This window comes from Cornus florida, unplaced genomic scaffold, assembly GCF_030987335.1.
Source record: "Cornus florida cultivar Cherokee Brave unplaced genomic scaffold, ASM3098733v1 CherokeeBrave_3.0.0_Hap2_Chr07, whole genome shotgun sequence".
Classification (NCBI taxonomy): domain Eukaryota; kingdom Viridiplantae; phylum Streptophyta; class Magnoliopsida; order Cornales; family Cornaceae; genus Cornus; species Cornus florida.
The window spans coordinates 25,775,636-25,799,834 of record NW_026775577.1 but is presented as its reverse complement, the minus strand read 5'-3'; the positions used below and the strand labels follow the sequence as shown (position 1 = coordinate 25,799,834).

The following is a 24,199-nucleotide window of genomic DNA, read 5'->3' as shown; positions in this document are numbered from 1 at the left end:
ACCACAGACTACGACTCCGTTATCAGTGCAATATAGAACTGATAGAGCATGCCAAAACAAACACCATTAATAGTGATGTTCACAATCGAACTTGTTTGATCCACGACTCCTAATCCAGACGGAAGTAAAATTCCAACCAATGTCAGTACTTCCTACCAACCATCCCTTCCTGATCTGTCCTACTTCCATGCTGATATAGGAAGTAACTAAAACCTCTAATGATATCCAAGTATCAACTTTCCACCTTGTTAACAGGTGACACTTGGAGACAGTGATATACATGTCTCTATTCATACCAGCTCACCAAGACGAACCTGTGAAGTCGTGATGTAACTCATATCCATTTGACTGTAACGTAAAATACTAATTTACATCTCAGTCACTCCGACCTTCCTGGAATCAGTAAGACAACTACCAATCCTCCTTTAGTACCCTAAACTCTTCTGAGTAAGGTACTATCTCCTGTGGGGTCAGCTCAAATATTCTAAGTTGACCACTTTCATTTACCTGGCAATAGCAAGTGTTATTATTTCCACATGCTAAACTACAACGGATTGCACAATAACTACCGAAGGTTCAATTACTATATTGGTTGATAAGATCATCCGCCTCCCTATTACTTTCACCAAATGAAGCTTAATGCAAAGTGTGAATCACCATATCTATCCATCTAAGCCGTCTCGTGATCCGTACTATTCGTAGGAACTGACATCTTACCAATTCCAAAATAAACAAAGTGAAGCTGAGTTAATTTTATCAGTCAAACAATATCCCCACCAGAATCCTGACCCTTGTGTAGAATCAGCCATCTCTCATCTAGATCCATGGAAAACTACCTTATCAATCCCACTCTAGCATAAGAAGTGGCTGTAAGGATCGAATGATTTCTGACAAAAGTATTATTAGTCTGGTAGCAGCAGCTTCCATATCTAAATGTTTCATCTCACCTTCAAGTCTTTGACATCCTACTACTCTAACTCAAGTAAGTATCTATTAGACTTCCTGTCTAACTTCAAATGCGTATGAAATCTTTCCATCCCCCAAACAGTCAACAATTCCCGAGCAACAACTATTTGTTGCGAATTGTGACCTAAAAAAAAATTCCATATTATTTATGCAAATGAAATGACTTGCTTCCTCCATGATATGCAACCCCAGCAATTCCTCCTAATGACACCCCCTCATGAACCAAAATTCTTGACTAAGAATTTACTGATGACTAGTTAGTCCGTCAACTATTCTTAGTCGGTGTCGTTCCAATAACTACTTACACCAGTACAAAATCCTCTTGCTGACTTGAAAACACCTGTTTAAATTTTTTGAGAGGATATTCAACCAAGTCAGTTCCTCCGATAAACCATTATGACGTTACAGTTTATCAAATGAATCTATATCATTTGACTCGAACTGCCAGTTTACTTATCCCATCCCGAAAGCGTACTATAACTACGCATATCTAAGTTCACTAGATTGGCTAAGGGTAGGTATACTTACCAAATCCTTGGACCCCATGCCCAAAATCCTAGCGTAATTAATGATATTCCTCCAAAATGGTAGTTGGCTGATCACACACCTGCGTCCCAAACTAAACCGCATTCCCAATCCTGAATAATTAACGAAAATGAAACACATAATGCACACACAATAAAACACGATAATACACAATAGAATCCTACATAAAACATCGTTCCTCTTAGCAAGAAAATCGCTTGTTGAAAATCAGCCTTTTCCAGTTCCAGAGGTAATCATTCAACCTCAACACCTATGCTCAAGCCATAGCTCATAACAAAATCCATTTGTCTCAATAAATTCCAAAGGCTTATCCTTCATCCTCCTTATACACAGAATACAAACCGTCTAATGTAGCTTTAAGAAAGCAACTTAAACCGTCCCAACCTAATCCCTATACTCCCCGGAACGTGATATAAAATCATTGCCTTGTTCCGAGAAGAACTTCATCCAATTCCTGAACCCCTGAAGAGTTCCTTTATCTACCTCTTTGAAAGGTAACACGAAAGGTTAACTATCCACCCAACCCTATAAGTATCGTTCACTATTCCATTAGCGAACAAGATCACTTTCGCGTGATCCTTAATTTTCAATATTCAATACCTTCTTTTTGGGGTATGTTGAAATCTTCTCCACTAGAATCCTCTTCGGACTCCTATTCCTCAATTGTCTCCTTAATGAGAACAACTGAAATTGTGTTGGTCCCGTTATGTGGTGACCTAAATCACACTCCTAAATCCTCCCTTGGCTTATACTTCTAAAAGTAGCGCCAACTGGAACAAAACCTTCGATCCCAAGTTCTATTTCTGATAGAGAACTCGATAACATAATCCTCTACTCCTTCAGGTCTGATTTGTTGTTGCCTTGGACCCCATCCTCCTCTTAGTGTCAACTATTCCATAATTATGAAATATAATTGACATCAACTGCTCCTCCTTACGAACCGTAAACGAGTACAACGAATCCTATTATGGCTCTAAGTTTTAAGGGACGCAACGCAGAAGACTTCTAACGAAAGACACTCCTAAGGACACTAGAACCTGGAGTGCTCTGATACCAACTGTGATACCCCTCGATTCTAGAACCACGGGTGATCAAGTCCGAGCACAGATCCGAGGGATATCAAATAATCAATATGTAAACAAGCAGGAATAAAACTGAATTAAAAATAAAATAATAATGCGCAGAAAGAAAACTATAATGAAAATCTTCAAACCTTAAATAATAAAATAATATAATTTAAATCCGTACAACTCGGGAATCCACCTAGTGGACCCCTAATCCCAAATTTTTAAATAAATTTACAGAATTAAAATCCAAAACCAAAACAGAAAGGAAATCCTATGTAACCGGAAGAGTGAATGTCTGTATCTGCATCAACATGATCAAACTCTAAGCCTGACTGGCGAATACCTGAAAATAGGAGTGGGTCAGGCCCACATGCAAGTTCTAATCTACTACAATCCGTACATAAACCCGATACGCAGATACATCATAGATAGCTCAGAAATATCTAAACATAGTCCATACACACACACACACACACACACACACACACACACACACTATAGGATACTCACTAACCTATAGTCATCACACCTGAGTAGAAGGTAACACGTAAAACGCCGTCGCGTCGTCATACACACCCAGACCTACCAGGGAATGTCATTAGGTCCAGTTATCCCTCCATGCGATATACGCACTCTAACCATGATCAGGAGACTCAAGCTCGTACCACGGTACCATAAGTATATATATAAATTCCTTCCTAATACTAAAAAGTAAAACAAACATCCGTCATGTTGTTCAACTGTCTTAGTTGACAGGACATGCATCAATGTAGGATTTAACTGTTTTAGTTAATCCATTCCTTATGTATGAATGGGTAGGAATTAGCTTTTTGATCTAATCCGTCTTTCCGTATGTCACCGTCCCATATCGGTACATACCATGCAAATGATCCGTAAATGATGTAACATTTTAAGCAGTTCATCAAATCAAATCCACGTAATCCAAATAGTTGATAACTAGAATTTAAACAATTAATCAACTAGCAATCCAGAATCCATCCACGTAATTAACGAGACAAAGTTTAACAGTTCATCAAGTTAAAGTCTAGCATCCATCCAGATAATTTGACAGAAAATATATAATTAATTCTGCAATTAATTCCAGGTCAACACCCAATTAGATCGACAGAACTTAAGTATTAGTTCAGCAATTTAAGTCCAAACCAAAGTCCAATAATTTCAGTGTGCTGCTTAACATTACATCAATTAAGATTCCAAGCTTAAATCCATGTATTCCAGAAAAAAGTTTAGAATTTCAACCATTAACATCCAAGTTATGCATAGACCAAACTTGTTAGTTAAATGATCCTAGTGTGTAACCAAAAAAAGATTTATCAATATATACATATTCCGTTCAATTGCTAAAATTAAATTAGGCAATTAAACTCCTTCTATTCGTTAACTACCTAAACCGTTGTATACCTCCCTACGGTTAAATCCATGAGCACCAAGACCTAAATTTATTACAGGTGGCTCTAATATAGCATGGTATAATGTTTAAAGTCCATGCTATAATCCGTTAAAATTTTAATACAAGATTTAGCAATTTAATCCGTAGTATCCGTTAGAGCGTACAAAGTTGCTTATTCTTACCCTTTTTCTTCCAATTGCCCTAGGAACCAAATTATACCATTAGAGGGATTAAAATCTATTGTAATTACTTTTAGAATTCCCAATCCAGTCCCTGAAACCATTTAAAATCCCAAACGGTGCCCAAACAGTGTCCAAACAGTGTCCAAACCACGTCCAAACACAACCCAACCAAGGGAGCTTACTCTAAAATCAAAGAGCAGTCTTTTTGCCACTTAGAGCCGGCTCCCTAACCCCTTTGAGCCGGCTTTTTCAAGGGGGAGACGGCTCCCACAAATCTGGAGCCTTCTCTCTCCCACTTTGAGCCTTCTCTACTTCTCTGCTTCACCTCTGCTCGTGCGGTTGATGTCTGTGCTTCCGGTGAAGCTTCCTATCCTATCCCCAAACCTTTGTAGCATCTCTAGGATTCTATTTAAGTTTCTTACAACCCTAGAACCCCTCATACTCCAGAGTAAATCATTCAACAGAAAATAAACTCACAACAGAACAACTTATGCAACAATAAGTTTAAACTTTAAAAAACGCAGACCAGATTACAGAAATCATCTAGCATACATAAAGTCCATTTTTAAAAGTTTAATTAAGTTCCTGGAGTCTATATAAGATGCACAGAACACAAGTTTATAGGAGAGGAATAGACTGAAACTTGCCTTAAGATTTCAGTTTGAAATCTTCACCACCGTCTCTAAGTTTCAGAAGTTCTAAAACTGTTCCTTTCTCCTCTATCCACTGCCCTCTACTTTGGTTGCTCCTTGGCTCAATCCATGAGCAGTTCCCTTACTTAATCTCTTTTAGCCCCACAGATTATCACTCGAGACTCACTCTGTTTTCTTCTCACCCTTCTCTCTGTTTTACCTCTCCAAACTATTACGTGAATAAGGTGTCTCCCAAAACCCTTGCAGACATAATGTTCTATATATATAGACTCTTGCACAACCCTAATCCAAATCCCAGCCTATTAATACGTCGGCTACCCTATTTACATAATTTAAATATACGCAATTACTGTAGTACACATAAGTGACAAAACAATTACGTTCATCCCAACTATATCTGTATTACAATCAACTAACTAATTAATTAATTACACTCAAACAAATTAGGGAAAATAAATAAATAAATATAACTAAATAAAACACTCAAAATACATAAACAATTTTAAGTCAGATAAATAATAAAATACATACACAATTAATCAATTAAACAATTAGGCAAACAAAACAAATTTACCAAGTAAAACAATTAATTTAAACAAATAAATCATATAATAAATAAAAATAAAAATAAAAATTCAAAATTTAAAATTAAATTCCCATTTTATCCTTTTGAAAACTAGGGGTATTACATGAATTCCTATGCCATTTTCAGAACCTTTTTGGCCAGAGCTACATAAACTACTCAGGTATGGCTTTTTTCTCAAACTTAATTTCTAAGTCAGTTCCACCATACCTCCTCCCTTTACTCACAGCTGTACCTACTGACTTAGAAATCAAGGATTGCATTCTCTTTTTTAAAACTTATAAAAGCCCTAGACCTGATGGCTTTAACTCAAGTTTCTTCATTCATGCTTAGCCAATCATTGGTCAAGACATCATTGATATAATTAAGGATTTTTTCATCTCTGGGAGAATGCTTTTTGAAATCAACTGTTCTTATATTGCCCTTGTGCCAAAAGTTCCAAACCCTTCCACTGTGAATGACTTTAGGCCTATCTCTTGCTGCAATCTCATCTACAAATGCATTTCCAAGCTAATTGCAAACAAATGTAGCCTGGCCCTACCTTCTATCATCAACCCTGCACAAACTGCATTCTAAAAGGTAGGCAGATTACAAACAATATCATTCTAGTTCATGAACTTCTCAATGGATACCATAGATCCAACCACACCCACCTTGTTGTTCATTGAAAATTGACCTTAGGAAGGCCTTTGATTCACTACATTGGCAATTCATCCTTGACACTCCCCACCTTTTTGGTTTTCCATTACAATTCATTAATTGGATTGCACAATGTATCTCCACTCCTTCTTATTCTATCTCACTCAATGGGGAGCTCTTTGGTTTTTTCAAGGGAAAGAGAGGGGTTAGGCAAGGTGACCCCATTTCTTCCTTGTTGGTTGTTCTTGCTATAGAAGTCTAATCCTTATCTCTTGAAAATGCAACTTCATCAAGCTCTTGTTTTTAGTTCCATTAAAGGTGCAGTAAGTTGAACATTAGCTACCTTGCTTTTGCTGATGATTTGCTTCTCTTCTCTTTTTGCAATCTTGCCTCTGTCAATGTGTTACATTCTGCCCTAAGTTCTCTGGTCTCTCTATTAATTGTGCAAAGAGCCAAGTTTTTTTCTCTGGAGTTGATAGCCATACCAGAGCAGCCATTCTCTCACTACTACAATTTGGTGTTGGAGTTCTACCGATCACATACATAGGATTACCTTTGACCTTTTCTGCAATCAATGCCACTGACTGTTAATCCCTAGTCCATAAAATCATAGCTAGAATCTTAACTTGGACCTCAAGATTCCTCTCCTATACAGGAAGGGCTGCCTTGATTAAATCCATTCTTCACTCCATCCAAACTTATTGGTCTCAAGCTTTCATTCTTCCTATGAGAGTCATTGAACAGGTTAATTAGATTTTAAGATGCTTTTATTGGTTTGGAGCTGGTTTAAAGAAGAGTGGTGCTATGGTGGCTTGGGCTGCCATTTGTAGACCTAAATTAAATGGCGGGCTTGGTTTCAGTTGTATTGACCTTACTAATAGAGTTTCTAGTCTCAAACACATCTTGTGATACCCCCGGATTTCCGGATGCGGGTTGGTCAGGCCCACGCCCAAATACCCTAGGATATCAAAACAAATGGCAATAATCGAACACAGAATAATACAAATATGATAAACAAGAATAATTAAAATGGCTGAAAGAAAACTAAATCGATAATCCAATAACGAAAACCTCAGAATAAATTCTTATAAATAAATCCTTCTGATTCAAATAATCCTCCAACCTGTATAACTCGGGAATCCTTTAATACCCCTAGTTTTAAAAGGGGTATAATTGGAATTTTACTATTTATTTTATTGTTTTCATTATTTATTTTAGTATTGTTAGGTGTTTTTGTGACTAGGTGTTTTTGTGGTTTCCTCTTTTATGTGAAATTAAATTACGTATTGTGTGAATTGGAATGTTTATTAATTAAATTTATTTGTTAATTGATTTTGAGTGATTTATGTGTTTAATTGTATTTTTTATTTTTATTTTCTGTAATTGGATTAAATTCGTTTTAATAAGGTAATTAGGTTTAAATTATTAGTGTATAAAATTGTAAGGTTATTAGGATTCTAGGCAGTTTTATCTCACGCTGACTAAGACTAAGACTCATTTAGGTTTCCATGATGGATTAGGATTGGGCTTAGGGTTTTAGTGGGTACCTATATATATACTGTTATATGTCTTCGCAAGGGGTGAGAATCCTATACACGTATAGTTGATAGAGAGAAAATAAAGAGAGACAGAGAAGAGTGGTGAGGGAAACAGAGGGGTTTTTATTAAGGTTTTGGCCAACGGAGTGAACTGGACCAAGGAGGACGGTTGAGAGTTATTCTTAGATCAAAACCAGAGCAAATGAGTCCTAGACGACAATCATGATCACCAGAAAAAGCTTAGGAAGACAATGACAAGGTTTTTATTCAAAAACCATAGAGGCAAGTTCTATTCTTTCTCTATCCCTTTGTCCTGTGTTCTGTGCATCCTTAGATGATCTCTAGGAACTTAATTAGATATTATTTGAGTATTACATGCGTAACTAATGATAAAGTACTCGTCTGTGTGTATTTAGTTTAAGCTGTAATGGTTTCTGGAAGATTGAAATATATCGCCTCTTGTTTAAACGTAACTAAACCGGTAAGGGGTTTTATGGTTCTTTTGAATACAAACTGGTTGGAATGAGAACTGGGATATCACTGGATGTATATTAGACTGTTAAGATCAATTTGATGAAAAACAGAATGGGTTGAAACAGTCGGAGACGAAGTTGAAAGGCAGGAGAAGTTGCAGAAGTAGCAGTAGGCTCTCAAAGGAGTGAGAGCCGGCTCTAGGCTAGGGAGAGCCGGCTCTAGGCTAGGGAGAGCCGGCTCCCTCTTGTGGGAGAGCCGGCTCTCTGCAAAACACTACACAGTATGTGTAGTTTTGTGTTTTTTTTTTTTTAACTTCAGGGGCTGTGGGGTGATTCTAAAGGTGTAAATGGGCTTCTAAGCAATTTTTAAATAAGCTATTATAGTTCCAGGATGGTTAGTCTCTGCAATTAAACTTAATTGATTTCAGAAATTTTAATGGTTTAATTGTATGTTGTCCATGGAAGGGAAGGATTTGACGGTATGTTGCTATTCTAGCAAGTAGTAAGAGTTGGTATGATTATACTTTAAGATAAATGGATATAATATACTTTATTGGTTATCTGAATTGTAATATATCAGTCCCTGAATTTTTGGATGATTTAATCACTGATTGTAAACGGATAGGGAATATTTAACTGCCTATTGTGATGTTAGCAAGTTAAAAGGATTTCTATGGTTGTTCTTATATATAATAAATATAATTGAATATGATATGCTCTGTGGGTTTCCGGAATGATATTAAATCATTCTTTGACATAATTGACACTTTACTAATTGCTAATGTTGTCAACTGCCGGACTGTGTTTTAAGTCAGTTGAAATTTAAGTTAAATAAATTAAGTTATCAACTTCATAGATGGATTTTGGATTTTAACTTGATGAAACATTAAACTTTGTCTCGTTAATTACATGGACGGATTTTGGATTTTAACTTGATGAATTAGTAAACTTTGTCTTGTTTAATTATATAGATGAATTCTGGATTTTAACTTGATGAAACATTAAACTTTGTCTCGTTAATTACATGGACGGATTTTGGATTTTAACTTGATGAATTAGTAAACTTTGTCTTGTTTAATTACATGGATGGATTCTGAATTTTTAGTTGATGACTTGCTTAAATTTTGTGTTTATCAACTATATGGATACTGTGGACTTATTTGATGTACTGCTTATAATGTTGCATCATTTACGAATCATTTGCATATATGCACCGGTATGGGACGGTGGCATACGGAGGGATGGATTAGGTCACAACGCTTATTCCTACCCATTCATACATACGGAATGGATTAACTAAAAACAGTTAAATCCTACATGGTTTCATGTCCTGTCAACTAAAACAGTTGAACGACATGCTGGATGGTTGTTTATATTTCTGCGTTAGGATGAATAGGGTTTTAACTAAAACATTTAAATCCTAATTTTTTGTCGTGTCATGGCAATGAATCAGTTGAGTGGCACTACATTGGTTTGGATGGGAATTTATATATATAAATTATGGTACCGCGATTTGAGCTTGAGTCCCATAGTCGACGGTTAGGGTGCGTATATGCAGTAGGATGCGTAGCTAGCTATGTTGGTTGAGGTATACCCTATTAGGCTTAGGTAGTCATGCCCACTCAGGTGCGTATTGCATGTTACCTACTATTCAGGTTAAGACCCTTAGTATAGTTAGTGAGAGTCCTGTAGTGTGGATATATATTTATCTATTACGGACTATATAGATATGATTGAGACGTCTAGGATGTATCTGCATATCGGGTCTCTGTTTGGATTGTAGTTAGGATAGAACTTGTTCGTGGGCCTGACCCACTATTATTTTTCAGGTAACAGACGGTTCCAGGTCTTAGAGCTTGTTCGTGCTGAGCAGAGATGACTACTCATTCTACCGACGATGTAGGGGGTTCTTCATGGTTTAGCAGTGGACTTCTTTTTAGTTATTCGCTTTCCAGTATTGGCTTTTGATTAGGGGTCCACCAGATGGATTCCTGAGTTGTATTGTAATTGGAGAAGTTGGATGTAACAGACTAGTTCTTATTTATAAGATTTATTCTGAAGTTTTCAATAAAGGAATTTCATTTAGTTTCTTTCCAGCGAATTTTATTTACTCATGTTTATCTTAATTATATTCTGTGTTCGATTATTGCTAATTGTTTTGATATCCTCGGATAGTCGGGCGTGGGCCTGGCCAACCCGCATCCGGAAATCTGGGGGTATCACAAGTCCATACACTGTGGACCCCTGGAAGAACAAAGCTACACAAAACGATTAACAATCTACAACTAGATAAAGAAATCACAAAGGCACTCCTATGTAGACAATCCGGAAGAATGATGTAGACGATCCTTGCTCAGCATGAACAATCCCTATTCCTGACGAATACCTGAAAAATGAAGGTGGGTCAGGCCCATATGAAAGTTCTACTCTACTACAGTTCAAGCAGAAACCCGATACGCAGATACATCCTAGATAACTTGACAATATCTATATAGTCCGTAAATAAATAAATAAATAAATATATATATATATATATATATATATATATATCCACACTATAGGACTCTCACTGGACTACAAGCCAGTCTCAACCTGACTAGTAGACATCATGCAAAATGCACCTGAAGTGGGCATGAGTACCTAGACTTAGCAGGGTACACCTCAAACCATTATAGCCAGCTATACATCCAATGCATATACGCTCCCTAACCGTCGATCTTGAGACTCAAGCTCATATCGAGGTATCATAAATATATATATAAATTCCATCCCAATGAAGTGTCGCTCAACTGTTCGTTGCCAAGACACGACATTTAATTAGGATTTAGAATATACTTTATCCTAATACAGAAACATAAAACAAACATCCAGTATGTCGTTCAACTATTTTAGTTGACAAGACATGAATCCATGTAGGATTTAACTATTTTAGTTAATCCATTCCGTATGTATGAATATGTAGGAATTAGCGTTTTGATCTACTCCATCCCCAATATGCCACCGTCCCCTATCGGTGCATATAATCCACATGATCCATAAATGATGTAACACTTAAAACAGCACATCAATTAAATCCACAGAATCCATATAAATGATTGAAACAGAATTTAGCGGTTCATCAATTAAAATCTAAAACAATAATCTATGTAATTGCATAATAGAGTTTTATATTTCAGCAATTAGAATCCAGAGTAAGTATAGACAAAGTCTGATAAATAAATGATCCTATTATTCATCCAAAGTAAGATTTATAATCATGTTACAGTCCGTTAAATTGTTAAAACAAAATTAAACAATTTAGTCCCTTTCTATTCATTAACAGCATGCAAGATTGTTTAAACTTTCCTACTGTTAAATCCAATAGCATAAAAACATTAACTCTGCAATGTGGGTTCTAATACAGCATAATATAATGTTTAGAGTCCATGCTACAGTCCATTAAATTGCTAAATAATATTAAGCAATGAAATCCTTAGTTAACAATATGCAAATTGATTTAAAACTTCATATTTTTCAAGTCCATAACATATAGTCATAGATTATGCATTCCGGTTATTAATGTAATTTATTTAAATCATATAAATCATCCAAACTGAATTGAACATTATTGGAACCATCCTAACAGTCAAACAGAACCTTTAAAAACTAACATCTACAAGTTCCCAGCGATGGAACATGCTTTCGTTTTGAGAGAGTAAGCTCTGTCCTTAATGGAGCAAGGTCTCCAACTAATAGAGCATGCTCTCAACCAAAAGAGCAAGCTCTCTAACTAATAGAGCATGCTCTTAACCAAAAGAGCATGCTCTCGGCCTGAGGGAGCCGACTCCCTCTTCCATAGAGCCGGCTCTCACCCTGAGAGTCGTCTATTTTCATTAGGGAGCCGGCTCCATGCCCTTGGGAGCCGGCTCTCAACCTGTTTTGCTTCGTTTTCTTCATCTCCAACGTCCTTTAATTGTTCCAATCATCTCCATTAAGGATCCTAAACTTCTGGTCTAAGTCCCAGATGATCTCAAATAATTTTTACAGAGTTTTTAAACATCTTTTATGCAAATTTAAAACGAGTTTCATGCAAGAATTTCAAGATCAAGCCACTATGAATATAAACATATAAATTCTATTTTAAATCAACTTAAACAAGCATAAGATCAATTTAATACGTGATTAATCCTGGAATTAACCTAGGCATGCACAGAACACGAATCTAAGGGAAAGAATAAGAGCAAAACTTGCCTCTCAAGGTTTCGGTTTGAAACCTTTAACCGTCTTCTTCTTAAGTTTTCTAGGACCTTCGTTGCCATTGAATCTCCTCTCCCGCTCTTGATTTAACCCACGAGCCAACCCCTCTTCCTCCTTCTCCTTGGTTCAGCCCTCTCGGCCGAACCCTAGCTTCCTCTCTCGGTTTCTCTTCCCTCCTCTCTGTTATTTCTCTTTTTCTATAACTAGTAAAACTCATGTAATAAACCTAGCCTCCTCCTCTACAGACTTAAATATACATATATAAGCAATAATATATACCTACAATATAAAACCCTAATCCTAGCTTAACCCTAAGTCGGCTTATACAGAAAAGAGGAACAAATAATCCTACTTTAATAATACTAATACTACCCTTACATATGACGTATTTACATATAAATATAATTATTTATAAATACAATATAGTTATATCTATTATATATAATTATATATAACTAAATCTCCTTATCATTATTAATTAGAATAATAATAATAATCACCTCCAGTACCCATGGGTTCTACACCTTACACATGAAGGTCTATCCAAGTAGTCCATGTGACCCATTTTACTGGTCCACTACTACTATCCAAAATTGACTCCTTTTTAAAATAAAATGAAAATAAAACATAAAACAATATATCATTTAACCCTAACAATTTAATTACAAATAAACCACACAATTTAACAAGCAATTAACACACAATTAAATAACAAAAATCAAATAAATAATTATTCAAAGAAATAATTTGCCACATAAGCACATAGTCACATAACCAATTAAAAATACATTTGAAATTTAAATTTAAATTTAAATTTTATCCTTTTTAAAACTGGGGTATTACACATCTGGAAGTTATACTCTAGGAAGAGCAGCCTTTGGGTTGACTGGACCTATAGATACCTCATCAAAAATAAAAGTTTTTGGACTCTTAAACCATCATCTCTCAGTTCTGGGTTTTGGAGAAAATTACTGAAGCAAAGGGATATGGTTAGGGGGGTTATCAGACACAGAATTGGAGCTGGCACTGACACTATGATGTGGATTGACTATTGGTTGCCAAATGGTCCAATTTGTGATCCGCTGGGCCTATCAGAGATGGATATTCTTCAACTTGACATAAGTGTCAAAGTTGATAGTTTTATATCCAACTCATAATGGACAATTCCAATTTCCCTACAGTTTTTTCCTTTTTTCCTCTCTGAATCTTTAACTACACAGCTCCAACGCCTCCCCCTACCATCTCTGGCACATGATTCAACTGAATGGCTTCCAAGCTTACCTTTGGGATTTTCTCAGAAACTCACTATGGAATACTTCTGTCCACCCTCACTGTCTTTTACTTGGCACAAGTTAGTCTGGTTCAAGCATTACATCCCTAAACACAGTCACATTTTTTGGTTAGCAGTCAGAGAAAGATTTTACACTCTTGATACAAAGCCAATGCTTCACAAGCATTACACTAATGCATGTTATCTTTGCCTTTCTGATTGGGAATCAATTGATTATCCTATTCTTCAAGTGTAAGTTCAGTCAAGCAATATGGGATTTCATTCAAAATGTTGCTGGATTCAACATTTGGCCTGATTGTTGGAAGGAACTAATTCTTTGGTGTTCATCTCATTGGAGCAAGGAAGGTTACATAATTCACAAACTTCTGCTATCTGCTGCTGTTTATTGCATTTGGCTTAAAAGGAATGCTAGAGCCGTCAGGAACAAAGCATCTAATGCTCTTCACATCATTAATCTCATCAAGAGCTGCATCAGATAAAGGATTGCATCACTGGCTCTGAAGAGTGGAGTTGAGCAAAAGCAAGAAGGAACAATTGAGGATCTACAGAAGATGTTCTTGGATGGCTGCGCTTTTACTGGGTGTCACACTTGGATCCTCCTAGATTAATTTGACACATTTGATGTTGTTTGAGGAATCTCCTATTGGGAAACGTGCTAGTTTTAAAAACTTTTCGAGGAATTTTCATTCACAGATCTTGATTCATCACATAGAAACAAGTTTTATGCAAAAATAAAATATGATGTATCATTCAATTAATAGATTGAATACTTACATCAAAGGTTTGAGTAAACCTTAGATCTCTCCTCTAAAGTGAATGTTCTCACTTATTGTAGATCCCTTTACTAGATGTTTTCTCCTTGGATCTCCAACTCATTGGTAATGATCTTGCTTTTAGGAATTACCAATAAGCCACCATGAATGACCTTGAAAAACTAGGCTTGTGGAAACCTCCATTAGATGAGAAAACAAACCCTAAAATCTAGAGAGAAAAAAAATATATTCCTTTTTTTTTTCTTCCAAAAGTCTCCTCTAAAATATACATGAACCCATGTATATATAGGCAACAAAAAAATAAGAAAAGGAAATACTAAATCATTTTCAATCTCTAGTTCACATATCTCAAATCTAATAGGATTCCAATATCAAGTTGGGCTATGAGTGAGAATCCTATTGAGCTTATTATTTTATTGGCTACAATGAATTAATAATCGGCCCGGTCTATGGACCCAATTAAATTAATTAATTAATTAATTTCTACTCCACTAAAAGAAATTAATTGAACTCCAATTAAATAATAAATAACCTCTAAGTCAATGTTGCACTTTGACCCCTCTATGCATAATAAGTTATCGGATAAATAAAGTTATCAATCCGACTATTTAATTAATATATTTATTTTGATACCTTTGATTATTTCTGACTCGATCGCAATAAAAACATTTGTTTGACAAAAATAATAATTTAAATAAATAAATATATAATAAATCATTTTGTCTAAAAACACACGAAGACCTTCGAATTTAATTTGTGATCAATCATAATCAATATAAAATAAATACGAGTAGCATTGATGCAATTATTGAGAATATAACTCTCTAACTATTAATTATATAACTACCCAAAGTGTTGGTCTAAGGATTCCAAAGTATCCGCCAAACAAATCAAAGTAATTATTAATTAATAAAAGAGTCTATACTTCTCTCATGCCTAAGAGTCAAAAACCATGACAGTGATAGGGAGCAATTGCATACGACGACTCTCGCAATATATCTCAACCTAACCCGAATCCAGTTCAAGTCTTAATTAATTATGAGCTCATCCATAATTACCGACTATGAACAATTTATGATTACTATTTATATTCATGTATTGATTGCCATCACATACATATATAAATCTCTCTTGTAATCAAGTGGACACTATCAATTACATAATGAATCGAAACATAATACATTGAATTCACCAATTATATAAATCATAAATATTTCAGATTGTCAGGAACATATGTTTCTTAATTCCAAATAGAAATTTATTATGTCAGGGCATATAAATCCCAACATCTCCAAGGGTGGGATTATGTCACATCTATTTTACTTCATTTTGTATTTATGAGCATTGTCATTGGTGTCCTTTGGTGGAAAGACCTCGTTTAGGGCTTCTTGGGTTACTCACAGTGCTGTTGATGTATTGTTTTGGTTCAATTTGTTCCCCTATACTTTGGGGCTCTCTATACATTCTTCTTTCATCTAATATAGCTTACTCTTTATCTATAAAAAGAAAAAGAAGAGGTACACTTCAAATTTAACTTTTTATTTTATTTTGAAAATTATGTACAAAATTGAGAAGCACGTCTAATTATAAAACTTATTCAGTCATCAAAAAAAAAAAAAAAAAAATAGTTCACAGTACACAAAAATGAATCAAACTTTTTACATTCCCTTTTTCTTCATTTAATTTGACAAAACAATTCCAGTTCATATTATTTTTATATAAGCCAAGATACAAAGAGAAGTACTTAAAATTAATGAGCCCTTCTTGACCATTGAATCAAGAGATTTATTTGATTTCTTACAAATGTCAAAAATTGATCCTAGAAGCGATGGTGTGAGTGGGTTGACTTTAGAAAATTTTGCATGCGAATTTGTAAATCCTGAGTCCATTAATTCAAAGCAACTAATCCCAGTGAAGGAATTACAAATAAAAATTTTGGTGAGAAGATGTTTCAAGAGTTGGAAGACCCATGTTCAATCTTTCATCCAAGTTGCTGGTTTAGTCAACGACCATCTCGTCACCCATCAGAAGCATCACCGCACAGTGCGATTTTCAATTGCTACAGCTAATCTTTGGCCCTATCGCATAAAGAGGATAAGTAACAATACCCTTTTTATGGTTTTTTTTTTTTTTTTTTTTTTGGCTTTCAAAAAATTTAACACAATTACACATATCTCCACAGTATTGCCACAATCATAATCGATCCCCTTTCAAAGAGAAGAGATCATAGTGTTTGAGCTGATGTCCATAGTAACACACTGATATAACTTGTGTACTAATTTTTCTTCCTATGTATACCGACTTAAAAAATAGCTCACAAAAGTTAGTGTATGATCAACCTTATGGTAGCTTTACTCTACAATATATGTGTGTGTGTGAGAAAAATTCACCGGTTTTGATTTTGTGGCCAGAGGACCAATAATTCAATTAGTATATGCAATCAATCAAATTTTTTGTGGGACCCCGATATTTGATGTAAATGGAAAAAGATGAGATGAGTCGAATTTGAACTCCTTGAGGGAAATGCACCTACAGACTACCAGCGTGCTATCGAACTCACCCGATTAATGTGATTCTTGTTACTATTACAAAATAATAGAATTAACACTGAAAATGGACTGAGACAGGGTGATCTTCAATTTCAATGAACTGTACCTCTTTTTCTTGTTAGAGATGGACTTTGGGGGTATGTTATCCCTCCGTCTGGACACGGCAATGACTCCGGCGTGTTTGGTTAGCTATGTAATAATACTAATACTGATATGGTGGTATTCCTCTCAACAGAACAAGAAATTTCCAAGGCAATAGAAATTACACTAATTCAAATTGTACACATCTGAATGTTCTCTCCCCCACAAAACACGCCAATGACCTCGCCTTCTATGGCACGGCATTCCATTCAACAAAATATGAAACCACATGGGACATAAAGCTGATCTTAGCATCTTCCTTTCAATTTCAAATATATAAAATTCGGGTGGGAGAGAATGTTACAAGAGGTATTTGTCTCATATCAAATTCGGATGAAAATTAAAAAGAGTATAAATGGATAAACGTCCACCCGTTACACTTAGCCTATTTGATTAGGTCTAATATATGGTCTTCCTTTAACTGAAAAAAGATCTTCAAGGCAATGCTAGCCAATGACCCTAGCTTGTTTGGTCTGGTATGTAACACTAATATGGTCTTCCTTTGGATAGAATAAGAAACTTTCAAGGCAATGCCAGCCAGATTTGAGTGAATGTGAACTCTAAGTCCATTTCAATTTGTTTACATTGACACCAAAGTCTGCACCGCCCGCCAATGTCGACGGTCTTTAAGGAGTAATTCCACGTTGTGAGACCCAATTAATTCAAAATTAGGACATGAACTTTAACGTCTCTCAATAAATTAGTAGTCTTGGGGGAGTCCAACACACACCCAAACACCAACACAAGGCTCCTACAACAAACCCTTTACAATGCCCCCTAATCTCTTTCTTCTTTTAGGAGCTTTCCTCCTCCTTGTGACAATTCCTCCCGGAAAGGCCTTCAAGTTCCTCCAGCACTTGGAGGGAAGCCACAAGGGCAAGACAGTGGAAGGCCTTGGTGAGCTCAAACGCTATCTCGAGAAGTTTGGGTACTTGAATTATGGTGCTCAGCATGATTCAAAGACTAAATTTAGCAATCACATCCATGTAAATGATGAAGAGTTTGATGAACTTTTAGAGTCTGCGGTCGGGGCATACCAATCAAATTATCACTTGAATATAACCGGAATCTTAGACTCTGAAACCATTCAACATATGATGCTCCCAAGATGTGGCGTGCCTGATGTTGTCAATGTCACAAACTCATTGTCAAGCACGCAAATAAAACAGACAAAACTTTTCAACATGGTCGCAATGTACTCATTCTTCCCAGGAAGGCCACGGTGGCCTCTATCGAAAACCTACCTCACTTATAGCTTCCAATCCAGTGCCCAAGTTGTGGGATTGCAAGAACTGAGGTTGGTGTGCTCGCGAGCTTTTCGAAAATGGCAAAATGTGAGCCCATTCACATTTGTGGAAGCTCCTCAGGGTGCAGTCGGAGACATTGTTATTGGTTTCCATCGTGGCAATCATAACGACGGGGCTCCATTTGATGGTCCTGGGGGTGTATTTGCTCATTCTTTTGCACCAACAAAAGGATGGTTCCACTATGATGCTGATGAGGATTGGAGTAGTAATCCAAACATGAGCCAAATAGACTTGGAATCAGTTGCAGTTCATGAGATAGGGCATGTTCTTGGGCTTGGCCACAGTAGAGATCGGAATGCCATTATGTACGCATCGCTTCCTACTGGAACTATCAAGAGGAATCTGAGTACTGATGATATACAAGGAATACGTGCCTTGTATTCTGGATCAACCCGAAAAATTTCCTATTATTTTCAATGTTCAGCCTAAATTTTCGAATCATTTTCCTAAGAGTATAAAATTGACTCTCTCTCTTACATGTTCAACAAAAATGGGCTCGACTCTGTATCCAGCCTTTCTATTGGACTCTCTTTATTTGCTTGGGTTTTCAACCAGTAGATTCATCTCTTGAGTCAGGGAATTAATGTATTTCATCAGGAGATAAACGTTATTGAAGTTGAATTTTTTATTTTTTACTTTTATAATTATAGTATCACACAAATGAATCAAACTTTTTCGTTCTCTTTTTCTCCATTTAATTTGACAAAACAATTCTAGTTCATATATTTTTATGTGAACGAAGATATAAAGAGAAGTACTTAATATATATATTAAGGGCTATGACCCTTTCTTGACCATTGAATCGAGATATTTATTTGATTACTTACAAATGTCGAAAATTGCCTCCATATAATAATTAATTAATTCTAGTACTAGACTTACTTTATTTAGAAATATTTTAAACTAGTTTTTAACAAACAGACCATGAACAACATAGTGACGTAAACTTCTTTTTTGTTTTTTTTAGGGAAAATTACATATAAATGGAGTTAAAGTTTCATATTTACTTAGAGACTGAGTCAAAGTTCCATATTTCTCTAAAATGGATTGCTGAGGTGGCACATGATTTTTTACTGTTTAAAAAATTGTGGTGCCTAAAATGCCCTTCTCTAACAAAAAAGTAGTACCTTCAGTTCAAAAAAGTAGTACCTCTAGAGAAAAAGTAGTACCTTCGCGGGTGTTTAAAAAACATGGTACCTGGACACCAAAAAGTAGTACCTTCCGTTCAAAAAAGTGGTACCTTTGAAGAAAAAGTAGTACCTTCACGGAAGGGTATTTTAGGCACCACAATTTCTAAACAGTAAAAAACCATGTGCCACCTCAGCAATCCATTTTAGAGAAATATGAAACTTTGACTCAGCCTCTAAGTAAATATGAAACTTTGACTCCATTTATATGTAATTTTCCCTTTTTTTTATCCTTTCAAAAACATAGTGATGCAAACTTTTTTTTTTTATCCCTTCAAAAATTTAAGCATACACAAACTGTCACAATATTGCCTCTATTAGAATCAATCACTCAGATTTTCTTTTGAAGAGGAGAGATCATATTGTCTTGGGTTAGGGAATCAATTGCATAAGAAAGGGCATGTTCTTGGCCACAGTACTGATCGATAGAAATGCCATTATGCTCCCATCGGTTTCTTCTGGAACTATCAAGACGGATCTCACTGCTCATGATATCGAAGGAATACGTGCCTTGTATGAACAACCAACACGAATAGTTTCGTTTAATTTTCAATGTTCGAATCATTTTCAACAATGTATAAAATTGAACTTCTCACTTAGATGTTAAATGATAATAGATTTGAGAAAAGCTTTTGACTCTGTGTCTTGATCTTTCCCATTAGACTCTCTTATTGGCTTCGGTTTCCTACTAGATTCATCTCTTGGGTTAAAGATTGTATTTCATCTACTTTCTTTACCAAGAAGGTACACTTCAAATTTAACTTTTTATTTTATTTTATTTTTAAAATTATGTACAAAATTGAGAAGCGGGTCTAATTATAAAACTTATACAGTCATCAAAATTCGTTCACAATATCACAAAAATGAATCAAACTTTTTACATTATCTTTTTCTTCATTTAATTTGACAGAACAATTCCAGTTCATATAATTTTTATGTAAGCTAAGCTATAAAAAGTTGTAGTTAAGATAGGAGTTATATATGAGCCCTTCTTGACCATTGAAGCAAGAGATTTATTTGATTTCTTACAAATTTCAAAAATTGCCTCCACATAATAGTAAATAAATTCTAGTACTAGCCTTACTCATCTTATTTAAAAGTATTTTGAGCTAGTATTTTTTTTATAAACAGACCATGAGCAACATAGTGATATAACCTTTTTTTTTTTTTTTTTCTTTCAAAAAATTTAAGTATACAAAATTACACATATCTCCACAATATTGCCACTATCATAATCCAAAACTCGATTTCCTTTTAAAGAGGAGAGATCATAGTGTTTGAGCTGATGTCCATAGTAACACAGTGATATAACTTGTCTACTAATTTTTCTTCCTATGTAAACCAATTTAAAGAATAGCTCATGGAATTCTCTCCTCTCCCTACCATGAACAGAAAGAAACCACCAAACCACCTAAAACCACGCTTCCAATCCATCCCTTCCCACCGTAAACCGCCACTTCCTCATGCTCCCCCATCCTCATCTCACTCCCCTACTCCTCCACACGCCCCTCACATGCAAGCCTCCCACTTACCCACTGAAAGCACATATCGTCTCACCAAAGCATGGAGCAAGGGAAGCACAGTCTAGGCACCCACATGAAACACAAACAGCAGAAGTACAGCCAGTGGCGTAGCCAGAAATTTTCTTCAGTGGGGGCAATTTTTAACAGCAATAATATATATATATATATATATATATATATATATATATATATATATATATATATATATTATTTGAACCAAAATAATATATGTAAAAATTAAACAATACTAAATATTTCAGAATATGAAAAATATTTTGAAAGCACGCAGTCAAGTTTTAAAAATGTTCATGGCATAATAATAGTAAATTTAGATGATAAAAAATTATATATCAGATTACCTGTCTCCGCACTGCAGTATTTGTTTAGATTTTGTAAATTTTTGAAAATTAACAACGTATTTGTTTGTGGTAAAGTCAAAAATTAGAAAAAATATCTTGTATTTTTGGGGAAAGTGTGAAAGAATATAATATTTTAAGAAAGTGGAAAAAACTATCATATTTTTTGAAAAGATTATATTCCTTTAATATCATATTTTTTGGAAAGATTATATTCCTTTTTTGAAAAGATTATGTGCAAGTCAACTTTTAGTGGGGACAATAATACGAATATAAAAATCTTTCTATATAAAATTTAAAAAAAATTTAAAAAATTAAAAATTCAGTGGGGGCAACTGCCCCACTTGTCCCTACGTGGCTACGCCACTGAGTACAGCAGGTCTTGGACACACCAGCAACTTCTTCCCCAGCCAAAAAGAGGCTCAAACCTAGAGCCCATCCATCACTGGCTTTACTAAAACAAAAGTGTTGACTGCACTCCAACATGGCAAAATCCTTAACCCTTCAAACAAGGTCATTGATGACATTGTTTACCTTCCAGAGGGTATTGATGCCTCCATTATAAATGCCTCAAAATTTGAGCTCATTGAATAGGTGGCAAAACTGAAGGAGACAATTGGGAACTTGGACTCCTGGAGGTGGAGCTGAGTTCATTAAAATCCAGGTTATCTCTTTTTTTTTTCTCTCTCAAATGACATTGTTGTTCTCAGAGACTTTATTGCTAGATGGGATACTGTCTTTGGGCATGCACCACCGCCGGAGATTACTGCCGGAGGACAGGAGGAGGACCACGCGCCACCGAAGCACAGCAATTATATCCAGCATCCCAAGTCAACGAATCTTTTTTCAAATTCAAATGAAAGGTTAGTTCTTTTCCCTGTCTTGGGGGATTTGACCTGCACTTTACCTGCCATGACAGTGCACCCTAACCTACGTATTGATGTATCAAATCCACCCAACAGCCCATTCTTCTCATTCCATGACAACCAGACAAGCTCCATGCCCCAAAGAACCCAACCAAATAATATCTGTAAACCCATTTCACTGTCCGTGTAATACTCCTAATTTTAAAAAAATAGTCTCGGTATCTTATTAATGGTTTAACTGTGTTTTTAATTCTTTATTTGATTTCTTGGTTATTTGTTTAATTGTTTATATGAATTAATTGATTATGTATTTATTTAAAATACTTGTTTAGTTGAATTATATGTTAGTTAATGTGTATTTGTGTACTTACATGTTAGGTGTTTTCTTATAATTAATGGTTAGGAATTAAATATTTTAAATGGTTGTTTTATTTATTTTATTTTATTTCATTCTAATGGTTATGAATTTTAGTCATGGGCCAACTAATTAGGTTCCATGGACTACTTGGATAAAGGGTTTAATGGGTACGGATAATTACCCATGGATAATGTTTATGTATATATATAATTAAATATAAGGAAAGTCTTTTAGTGATAATCTGATATATTTATTTTATTTATATAAAAAGAATATGCATAGATTATACATAACATATATTTTAGTACCTTTTTAGTATTTTTATTTTTATTATTTTCTTTATTAATTTGAGGTGGATTAGGAAAAGGAGTAGAGTTATTTATTTAGCTTGTAAATATATAAATATAAGGTTGGAAAAGGGGAACTAGAATTATATCACATATTTTTTTAGAGAGAGAGAGAAAGAAAGAAGGAGGAAGAAGGAAGATGAAGAGGAAGAGGAAGAGGAAGAGGAAGAAGGAGGTTAGGATTTTTATCAAATCTCTAAAGGTAAGTTCTTGTTCTGTACTTCTCATTTGATATGTGAAATATATATCTCTAGTATAATCTTAGGGTTATGTAAAGAACAAATAAAATTAGAATTTATTATTTAATTGATCTAGAACGTAGGCTTTATAGATTATATTTCATGGTTGTTCTTGCTGTGTGAATTAATAAATTCAGAGATTTGATTTGATTACTCTATGAATTGTTACATATTTTACATGATATATTTTCATATATGTATATTGATGGAACCTAAAAACATGCCTTAAAATCCTTAAACAATAAATATTTGGGTTCAGAGTAGAATTCTGGGTTGAATCGTGTAAATAGGGTTTGAGTCATTGATACAGTGCTCGAGCCTTGGGGGCAAAGCTCGAGCCATGGATGAAAAGCTCGAGCTTGAAGGGAAAAGCTCGAGCAATTGGATGAAAAGCTCGTGCCTGAAAAGAAAAGCTCGAGTAATTAGGTGAAAAACTCAAGCCTGAAGCAGGATGCTCGAGCCTGAAATAGGATGCTCGAGCAATTAGGATAAAAGCTTGAGCCTTACTTGGGGAAATTTTGTAAATAGCGTTAAATTACTTTAAATTGAATTTAAGGAGTCCTAAATATCAAATAAGGACTAGGAATAAGTTTAAATAAATTTTAAACAAAATTAAATATATCAATGCATGCTATTCGAATTCTTTGAGGAATGAATGGATTTAATCTTTATTTTGTTCTAATAATCAAGATTAAATGTGTAGCATGAATTGTATGTGGAGAATGCTTACTTGACTGAATAGTAAAATATCAATTTGTTTAAGATTCAGTTTGCGTATGATATGTGATGTAGGAAGTTTAAATAAATTATAAGTTATTCCTATTTTGTGATAACATGATATTATATTTTTATATTTATTTATGGATTATTTGATGTAGTTCTTTAATTGTTACATCAACTATTGAACTGTGTGGATGTAGTGCACCAGTATGGGATGGTGGCACTTTAGGGATGGATTAAGTTATCAG

The 24,199-nt window shown here is 35.0% G+C and overlaps 1 protein-coding gene across 1 annotated transcript; it reads left to right on the top strand.

The window, feature by feature from the left end:
- Positions 1-17,789: 17,789 nt before the first annotated feature.
- On the top strand, positions 17,790-18,989 carry LOC132267599 (metalloendoproteinase 3-MMP-like). The gene has a single exon (XM_059768738.1). It carries the CDS (start codon positions 17,819-17,821, stop codon positions 18,782-18,784), a length of 966 nt encoding a protein of 321 aa, XP_059624721.1. The 5' UTR covers positions 17,790-17,818; the 3' UTR covers positions 18,785-18,989.
- Positions 18,990-24,199: the final 5,210 nt, after the last annotated feature.

What these genes read in the sequence shown, in the direction of transcription:
- LOC132267599 (XM_059768738.1), top strand. Translation starts at nt 17,819, where the DNA reads ATGCCCCCTAATCTCTTTCTTCTTTTAGGAGCTTTCCTCCTCCTTGTG.